This window comes from Microplitis mediator, chromosome 6 (genome assembly GCF_029852145.1).
Source record: "Microplitis mediator isolate UGA2020A chromosome 6, iyMicMedi2.1, whole genome shotgun sequence".
Taxonomy (NCBI): domain Eukaryota; kingdom Metazoa; phylum Arthropoda; class Insecta; order Hymenoptera; family Braconidae; genus Microplitis; species Microplitis mediator.
The window spans coordinates 24,405,306-24,416,160 of NC_079974.1; the positions used below are offsets into that span (position 1 = coordinate 24,405,306).

Genomic DNA, 10,855 nt, shown 5'->3' on the forward strand with positions numbered 1-10,855 from the left:
TTTATTCTACAGTTAATAAAAACTATTAATAAATCATGCGTTTGTTATTATAATTTTTTACAGTAATAATAATGATAACAACAACTCAATAAATGGAAAAAACATAAAATAATATATATGTTACAAAACATATACATATTATTATATTTCAATTAGTTAAGAGAGGATAAAATATTATATATATAATAATAGACTGTCATTGAGATGATGACTCAATTGCGGTGGTGACTTATCGGCATATCTTTGGTATGCATCATTTCCGTTCAATATTATAATATATGAATAACAAATTTATATTTGCCGCCGCCGCAGTATCCTTTCAACACTCGATTCCGTGCGTTTTTTTAAAAATACTACCAAACATTTTGTTAAAAATAATGTATAACTATAAGTTTTTTAAAATTTATCGATTAATAATTTTTTTTTTTATTGTAAATCCTTTATATATTACACAATATATACCATCAATTATTGCGGTATCTGCAATAACATCAAAAATAAATACATTGGAACAGCAACAAGAGCGCATTGCTCAATTATGTGCAGCACAACAATCATGTTCTAGTTGTTTGCAAACTCCAACGTGTATTTGGTGTGCAGCTGTAATGGTAATATTTATTTATTTATATAAATATACATTTAAAATAATAATAATAATTATTATAATACAGGATAGAGAAAAAAATATTGAACCATCAGTACGTTGTATAACAAGGAGTAAATTTAATGAACATTGGTGTCCTGGTGATTCTTCACTAATTGTAAATGATACTTCAAGTATTATTATTGAAAAAGATATTCCACTTTCATCAGTAAAAAGTAAAGAACCAGTACAAATAAGGCCACAAAAAATAAAGCTTCGTTTAAGAAAAGGTATAAATTATACACATGTATATTTATAACATAAATATAAGTAAATTGTTTTTAGGTGAAGAGTATCGTTTTAAAATAAAATATACTCAAGCTGAAGATTATCCAGTAGATATGTACTATTTGATGGATCTTTCAGCATCCATGCAACCTTACAGACAACATCTTTCTGAGTTGGGTGCTAATCTTGCGAGTGTTATGAGAAATTTAACTAGTAATTTTCGTCTCGGGTTTGGTAGTTTTGTTGATAAAGTTACACTACCAATGACTGATACACAGCCTATTAAGTATGTTAAATATTCTCTACATAAATATATTGTCGTCATCTTTATTATTCCCTTGATTTTTCATTAAATTTTTTTAGATTAAAAAAACCATGTGATTTTATTGAAGATAATAAAAAAACTGACTGTGCATCACCCTATGGTTATAAACATCAAATGTCTTTGACAGAAGATTCAGATTCATTTCGGGTAAAAAATATTTAATTATTAACAACAATTGCATATTGTTTTTTATATTAAATATAAAATTTAATAATTATTTACAGAGTAATGTTAGAGCAGCGCCTATTTCGGGTAATCTTGATGGACCAGAGGGTGGATTGGATGCAATAATGCAATCAATTGTTTGTACAAAACGTATTGGTTGGCGACAAAAAGCTCGACATCTTCTTGTATTTTCATCAGATGCAAGTTTTCATTTAGCTGGTGATGGCAAAGTAAATAATTTATATATCTATTTTTTTTTTTTTTATATAATTATTATACGTAGTCATTTATTCGTAATAAATCATGTATTTACTATATATAGATTTTGTAATTACTGGAGGTTTTTTGAAACTTTTATTTTTTTTTTAAGTCTTTTATCATTTAATATGACAGACAGATGAGATTTTTTAATATAGTAGTTGTTTATAACTAAAGATAAATAGTTTATCACAATTTAATAAACCATCATAAACAACCAATTAATTAACCTAATACTAATACTTATATTAAATTTTTTTTTTTCATTTTAAATTTGTGTTTAAATCCATATCGTTTTTATTTTTAGCTAGCTGGAATTATTGAGCCCAATGATTGTCAATGTCATTTAGATAGTAAGGGCTTTTATTCTCATTCACTTTTACAAGACTATCCTTCAATATCTCAAATTAATAAAAAAGTCGGTCAACACAATATTCATATAATATTTGCTGTTCCAAGTACTAGAAATCATACATATCAATTATTAAGCCAAAGTATCAGTGGATCGGCGATTGGCCTCGTAGAAAAAAATGATACTGTCAATGTTATTAATTTAATTAAAAAAGAATATGAGGTAAATTTTTATGGATTATTATTATTATTTTATTTATTTATTTATGAATATATATTATAATTATTTTGACAATAGAAATTGGTAGAATCTGTAAAAATGACGGATAATGCACCAAAGCATATAAATGTTAAATATTTTTCAAAGTGTTTAAATAAAGTTGGTGATGATAATGATAACATTGAATTAAAACAACAATCAAAATGCCAAGGACTGCGTTTCGGTGATGTTGTTGAGTTTGAAATTGTAATTAAGGTATTAGTGAATTTTATTAATTATTTAAATAAGAAATAAAAAATTTAAATAATAATGAACAATAGAGGGGTGAATTTTTTAATTTTTAAACATTTTATTTAATTATTATTGTTATAGGCTATTGAGTGCCCATCAAGTAGTTTTAAACAAAATAAATTTGAAATAAAACCAGAGGGTTTAAATGAAAGTCTTATTATTGAGTATCAAGTAATCTGTACTTGTCCTTGTGATAAACCTGGTCATTCGGTAACTTTTTTACTATTTTTTAAAATTTAAATTTAATAATATAATATATTAAAAATTTAGGGATTCAAAGCAAAAGCTGAAGAATGTAATTTTAGTGGATCTCTCGTTTGCGGAGTGTGTTCATGTAATAATAATTTTTATGGTCAATATTGTGATTGTCACAATGATCGTAACATTGTTAATAAAGATAATAATAATAATAATAACAACAATGGCCAAGTATCAAATGAAAATAATAAAGTTATTATAAAAGAAGATTGTCGAACATCAGCCAATGACACTGTCAATTGTAGTGGTCATGGTACGTGCAAATGTGGCATTTGTGAATGCCACGTTCGTCCAAATCCACTAGAAAAATTCAGTGGCAAATACTGCGAGTGTAATAACTTTTCATGTAAACGCAATGGCCGTTTGGTATGTATATATATATATAGAGGATTATATTATATGCTGATGATTACGCATTTTTAAACATCAATTTTCTTATATTTTATATCTCATTCACTTGTTATTATCATCATCATCATCATCTTCATCATCATAACTATTATTATTTTATTCACGTTTGGTTTTGAATGTTGATGGTCATTGTCGTTGTTCTCATCATCAGCTCGTGGTCACTTTTTTCATTTTGGTTATATATACATCATCATTATCTTTATTATCTCGACTCTCATTTTCACACTTTATATATAATTATATATGTATATTTGTATATAGCTTTGCGGTGGTCATGGTGACTGTGTGTGTGGCACATGCGATTGCTATCCTGGATGGAGTGGTGAGAGCTGTGATTGCCATGATAACACTACTTGTTTTCCACCTGGAAAAAATACGAAAATTTGCAACGGTCATGGTGATTGCATTTGTGGAAGATGTCATTGCAAACTTGAAAATGATGTACTTTACTCTGGTTCTTACTGTCAAGATTGTCCAGTACATATATATATTTATAAATAATAATAACTATAATTTTATATAGTTAACTTAATTTAATTTAATTTTGCTTTATAGACTTGTCCTGGATTACATTGTGATAAATTGAAGGATTGTGTTGAGTGTCTTGTATATAATACCAACAGCTATGATCAAGTTGAAGATGACAGTTTAATAAATACCGGTTGTTATAATTATTGCCATGATGAAATAAATATTGTAAATTTTTATTCATATTAGTTTAAATTATTAAAAATCTTAATTATTTATATTATTATATTTTTTCTCTTTTAAGGAAAAAATTGATAAAGTACAAATTAATTCAACAGAACATGAAGCTGGTATACGAATGTGTCGTGTACCAACAAATGATAGTTGTACTTTTGTTTTCAAATATCAACTTGTGAGTAATCGAGGTGATATTTCACTATTTAAAATAACGGCACAAGAAATTAAAGATTGTCCAGGAGTATTATCACCAATCCCGGTTTTTGGTGTTGCTATTGGTGTAATTTTGAGTACCGTGATAGTAGGATTTTTAATTTTAATGATTTGGAAAATTCTCACAATTGTTCATGATCATCGCGAATTTGCTAAATTTGAAAAAGAACGAGCAATGGCTAAGTGGGAACGAGTAAGATTTTTTTATTTTTTATATTTACATTCAATATATCACAACAATTGTATATATAAATATAAATGATATACTTTTTTTCTTTTTTTTTGTTTATGTTATAGGGTGACAATCCACTATATAAGCAAGCAACTACAACTTTTTCAAATCCAACATTTGTTGAAAGTAAAAATAATTAATTATAAATATATATTATTGAATAAAATAAATTTATTGGATCAATAGTTTGTATTATAATTTGAGAGTTGTATATATATATATATTTATTTATTAGTGGTGTATGCCCATAAATCGATCTGTGTTTCATGTCATCTATTTTGAGATCAGGCCCATCATCCTTCGGGCAATCAACTAATTTTGCTTGGTCCCTGAATGAATGAATAACGCACGTCCTGAAATAATCCAGGTAAATAGAAGCAGACCCAGCGTTCTCTTTACTAATATATAAATCACTACGGCACGTCTGTTTCTTTACATTGCATCGATTTTTATTGATTATTTTATAGCTGTAAGTATTGTAAATCTTATTTTATTTTTTAAATTATAATACACAATAACAATAATAATCTTTAATATATGAAGATATAGACATAAAAATTTAATTATATAACATATATTTGTTATACAATTAATAGCAGTTTTAAATTGAATTAAGAGCATCTCATAATAATTTTTTAAAAAATGTCTTGCAAAGTGATACCATTTTCTTGAATGGTATTGTTTTTATTTTTTTAATGAAATATATATATAATAATGAATATTTTATTGAGCGGTTGATTCTGGGACGCAACGACGTTTAGACATTCGTCGACATTTTACCTCCTCTGCTGCGTCCTATATAATCTACGTTACCGGTACGTATAACCCTTATATATATATAATATTTTATATATACTTGGCTCGTTAGCGTGCGTTCGTAAATCAAACCGCAGGGGTGCAACCACTAATACCCGTAAGCGTTTGCACGTTGTTCTTCCCGAGAATCGCTTTCTCTGCTATCTCTGTATATTCATTCGCGCGCGCGTATACAGTAAACGTTTGGTATATCTCATCGATAATGAGTTTGTTAAATGGATTAATATTGTTCATGGCTCTTGCCCTTTGCAATATGGCGCAATCATTTAGATATATATTATTACAAACATCATCAAAATATATAATAATAATAATAATAATAATAATATTGATTGTGTTAGTGTGGTGATTACTGAATCTCCTTGGGATAATTAAAAAAATAAAAATAATGGCTGATGCAGAAATAAATTTATTTTTATTTTCTGTTAATTTGATGAGTAGATAAGTTTTGTTTTTAAGCCATCTCTCTGCTAGTACACGTATGATAATTAATTGACCCGGTAATGAGATGATTATTATTAATAATATTTAGTCAGGTTAAGTCAGTTCGACCTCGCGCGCGATGAGGAACCCGGGACTCGGGATCCAGGATGTTCGTTAATTGAATCTGCCAATCATCGTAATGAGCACCGTAGCACCGTATATATAGTATACTATAGCACCGTGTAGCACCGGACACACATGGCTTGCGAGAGATATCTCCACCAACGTCCCCCTTATATTATTGCTTTACTCACTTTCACGTACAACCATAACAATAATGATAATATAAATATATAATTACATACTTTTTATTAATTTTTCATTGTTTACCGTGAAAATTCATAATGCACAAATGTACTTAATAATTCGATAAAATATATATATACAACAACAAGTTTAATTTTTATGGTCAATATATATTTGAAAATTTATCAATTAAATTTAAAATTAAACTGAAATAATTTAGTTGCTTTTGAATAAATAATATTAAGTACAGCATATAGAAATAAATATTATATATGTGCGAGTAGTTTTGATGTTGCTGATGATCATTAAAAAATAAAAAATGTAAATATATTATTCTTTTATTACATATATGTATATATATGTATAGTTAAAATATTATTCTGGCTAAGATTTTTTAAACTCCCGCGCGTTACTCAAATAGACATCATCGACAAAGGAAGGCGTGGATACTGTAAATCAGAATATATATATATTCGACGAGGACCATAGCAGGTAACGTGAGTAGATTAATTATTATTGAGTTTCTACTCTACTCGTGAGGAATAATATGTATTTAAAGAGATGACCGGACGTATCTTGACACGCCTCCTTGCGACCAAAAAATATACAGTCCCGTCATGTCTTGGAATTCTAATTTAATTAAGACCGGTTATCATATAAAATAAATAAATAAATATACATAAATACATCTATGCATGCACACACACATACACACATACACATATAATCGAGATGATTAATTTAAAATGACGAATAAGATAGTCATTTTTTTTAATATATACTAAAGCGCGTGCCTTTACACATAAATGTACATATATATATATATGTATAGTTTTGCTGTAGCCACTACGCGTGAGATGATGAACGTACAAGAAAAGTTTACCTTTGGTATAATACCTAATAGCACTCCGCCCCCCTGCAGTGTCACTTTCAATAGGAATAACAACGTAATGGGCAGTTGACCATCGTCAACACTTGATTTTATGAGACAGACTCATCTCTTACGACGCGATTCTTTTTTAATATAATAATACGCACCCATACTTATATCATATAATTTAATAATACCATATATACCTATATAGATTTTTTTTTTTAAGTTATAACTGGCGCCTATAAAAATATTCTTGTTTCACTTCACCAAATCATATTATTTTATCACAAGTATATTAAATGAGAGCATTACAATGGTATATATATAGATGAAAACCATCTCATCACTTAATTACAAAATATTACATCGTTATTGATGTTATATTTTTTTTCATTATTACCATTGATATAATTTGAATAAAATACATAAATTCTCTTGTTTTATTTTATTTGTGGTCAGATCGAATTCTTGTTTTTATAATTATTCAACCATCTAGCACGAGAGTAGACTGATTATTATTATTTTTTAATACACTTGTATATATTATACAAGTCTACCATTTACGTACACATATGCAATTAATATACTTATGAGCTGTCAGCAAGGTTTTTGAAATATAGTTTTGCCCAACGACTTGATAATTAGTTTACTCCTCATTATCTTGTGTGGGACTTTGTGCATTATGACATCAGGTCTTCTGTAAATTAACAAATAAAATAAACCACAGATTTTAATTTTGATGGAATATTTTAATAAACAAAAAAGAAAAAAGTTGTATAGAATAAGAAAATTAATGTGGATCATAATTAAAAATATATTTAAAATTAACATAACATTTATGATTATTGTAATTAAAATTATAGATTGTAAAACGTGTAAATAAAAATTAAAGTATAATACATATATAAGAGCAGTTATGTGCGTGTGGTTTATTTGCTGATGTATATAAATAATGTATGAACGCACATGTGTATAGATGTGGAGGTACGTAAGAACGAAAAATCGACGAGGTTCGATGAAAGCCATATAAAAGGTTGGACCATTGCACGGAAGCCATCTCTGTTAATCATCGTATAATTACCACTCTAATTATCAGATATAGAGATATACGTAGTCGATGGGATGCTGGAACGCGTTAAAAACAAGTTTTTTTTTTCTTTAAATTCGTTTGATTAATCTTGAGAATAAGAGGGCGGAAAAGAATTAACAAAAAGTATTTTTCAGTATAATAGTAGTGGGGGTACAATATATATATATATATATATATATATATATATGCTGATGAGCGTATAGTATATATAGAAACGCGCGATGTGCTGAGGGTAGTTGAGGGCGTTACCCAGCATTCCATGGTAAATTAACTTAGCAGCCGCGTGGATTTCAAGGCGGAACCTTTTTTCTTCAGCGTCTCCGCCGCCAAATATTCATTTAAACAGGTAAATGCAATTTTGCCGTTTTACCTGATTGAGATAATGCCTCTCGATTAAATTTGTCTTTCTCTCTTTCTCTTACTCTTTCGCAATATTTTTTTATTTTATATTTTTTCGCTATCCACCGATTTATCTCTTCTCTTCCATTCTCTTATCCATGCACTTATTTTATATATATATATATATACGTTATAACCGAGACGGTAGCCAACGCGTGATTATCAAAAATTCAAAACCCATTCCCACTACAAATTCACCTCTTATTTTCTATCAACAGCAATATTGTGCAAAATAAACTCATATAGTTATATCATTAGAATATGTATATTAAACGCAGCAACATCATACCACCACTATAATATATATGTACACGAGTAGTTTTGATGATACTCAAATGATAATATAATGGAATAAGGTAAAAAGTGAAAAAGTGAAAAAGTGAAAAAGGTGATACGATGAAGAAAGAGTGTCGGGAACAAACAAGTTCGTGCCACGAACTTACCACACTAATCATTCTCTCACAGAGGGTCGTGGCGGTATGGGTACAAACCACAACATACCACAGTCTACCATGCTAAACGATCAAAAAGAGAAATGATAAAACAATAAAAATAACAAAAAATAACAACCTGGAACACCTGCACATGAATTGAAAACACAAATTTACTATATATATCATAATCATTCATTTTTTCGTTTAATTAATAATAATATATCTATATTGTGGACAGTATTCAGAAGATAAATAACGGGTATTATTATTATTACATATATAAATATATCTATAGTAAGTAGATATAATAATAAATCTACAGAAATCACAACTTTTCGATTTTCCCACACGAGGTGCAAACCACAGGCAATATGCTGCAACCACATCACAAGTAGTAGCCGAGCAGTTTTACATATACTCATCCGCGGATTAAATCAGATGTAATTCTATACACATATATAATTATTATTTATTTTTTAAGTAATTTTTATAAAAATTCCTTAATATATTTTAGGAAATATATATAAAAGAATTGTATCATCAGCAGTTGATACAGTTTTGTTAACGATGTTGTTATCCCGTCATCAAGTTGAATAAGTACAAGTGAGTAGTAGCTGTGGACTGTGATGGAGTGTGTAGCAGCATAATAAGTATAGTAGTGTGCAGATAAGTTTTTAGAGTAGAGGCGCGCGAGAAGAAGGGAAACGAGATTGTTACACGCGCAGGTGGACAAATTATCTCTGATTCTCTCGCCAAGGTCTTCCATCGAATACAGCTCTCATCCACATGCATTTTTATAATAGCATAGTGAATGTATACGTGTCTCGTAATAGTATATCTATATAGATATACACTTGTGTGAATAAACAGAGAGAAAGCAGTAAAAGGATGTGCTTATAAGTAGGATGAGAGAGAATAAGAAGGAAAATGATAGGTGAATACGGGAGGATACGGGAGGATACGGGAGGATACAGAGGTAGCTTGCTGGTGTAAATGCAATCAAGAAGGCCTCAATTAGACCGTCACGCTGTGCATTCTTCATCTTCGACGACGATGAGTCGAGACGATGAGACTCATCATAAATATATATATATATATCTCCTAACTCTATTTATATAGAATAGACTTATGATTTTAGCAAGCATATAACATTTAAGTGCAATGTTATATCTGATATAAATTTTAAATCAATTACCATATATTTATAGTTTATAAAAGATAACTTTTAAAATTATTTTTTTATTTTCAAGTATGTATCCATATAAAAAAAAAAAAACAATTAATTTTATTGCATCGATACATAAATCTAAATAATACTAATAAGTATACTTTGTGGCAAAAATATTTTCGGTACTACAAATTAAATAAAAAAAGTATAAACTTACATTAATTCACGTAATAGTCATTGCTCCTTATATATATATATATTTATCTAATACATACAATTGATAATATGTGTATAAAAAGTATTTCATCTGTTAAGATTTTAGGAGTAATTATTAATTAATTCGTAATTATTAATATGATTATACGGTTACACAACTTTATGTACAAAAATAAATATAAATTTTACAATCCGTGAAAATTTTTTAGTTTAACCAAATCATTATCAATATAATTGTTTTTTTCTGTTTACTAACATATTTTAGATAATATTATTATAAGTAAAATTACAAATACTGAAAATCTAATTGTTTTATGCAAGTGTTCTTTATATAAAACATTCCAGTCATTTTTCAAACATTTTTATATCTTTAATTATTTTACACATTTATATATATGAGTTAACACTAATCAAATTAACTGATATATGTAATATCAACTTTTATTTTTATTGACGAATGATTTTTTTAAAAAATAATTGTGTATAATAATAGTCGATAAATTATTTTCAAATTATAACTATTTTTCGTTTATATTTTTATCTGATATATGATATACCGTATTTATAGTCCGATACTCTAAACTGAAAAATTCTACAGAGTGTTTCAAAATTTATATTTATTTTTGTCATTATAAATTAATAATTGTGGCGGCAAGTTTAGTAAATTGAATTTATAATTAACACTATATAATAGTGATTTAACTCATTGTCAATTATTAATTATTAAGTATTTACACTGTAAAAATTGTACAGAGTGAACGTGGATTTTAAGTACAGAGAGAATACTAAACGTTTATTATTTATTTAATATCCTAAGAATAGAGTTTAT

General features: G+C 27.7%; 1 protein-coding gene across 2 annotated transcripts; it reads left to right on the top strand.

The window, feature by feature from the left end:
- The first annotated feature begins 285 nt into the window (after positions 1–285).
- On the top strand, positions 286–4,796 carry LOC130670595 (integrin beta-PS-like). Of its 2 annotated transcripts, XM_057474007.1 has the most exons (14): positions 286–608; positions 672–873; positions 929–1,157; positions 1,235–1,343; positions 1,421–1,591; positions 1,927–2,193; positions 2,269–2,445; positions 2,563–2,691; positions 2,752–3,105; positions 3,412–3,627; positions 3,706–3,846; positions 3,923–4,261; positions 4,366–4,426; positions 4,536–4,796. In XM_057474007.1, exons 1-14 carry the CDS (start codon positions 378–380, stop codon positions 4,580–4,582), a joined length of 2,673 nt encoding a protein of 890 aa, XP_057329990.1. In that variant the 5' UTR covers positions 286–377; the 3' UTR covers positions 4,583–4,796. The 2 variants fall into 2 exon arrangements, with proteins under 2 accessions (XP_057329990.1, XP_057329991.1); XM_057474008.1 differs by lacking the exon at positions 4,536–4,796 and having other exon boundaries at positions 287–608; positions 4,366–4,483.
- The last annotated feature ends 6,059 nt before the right edge of the window (positions 4,797–10,855 follow it).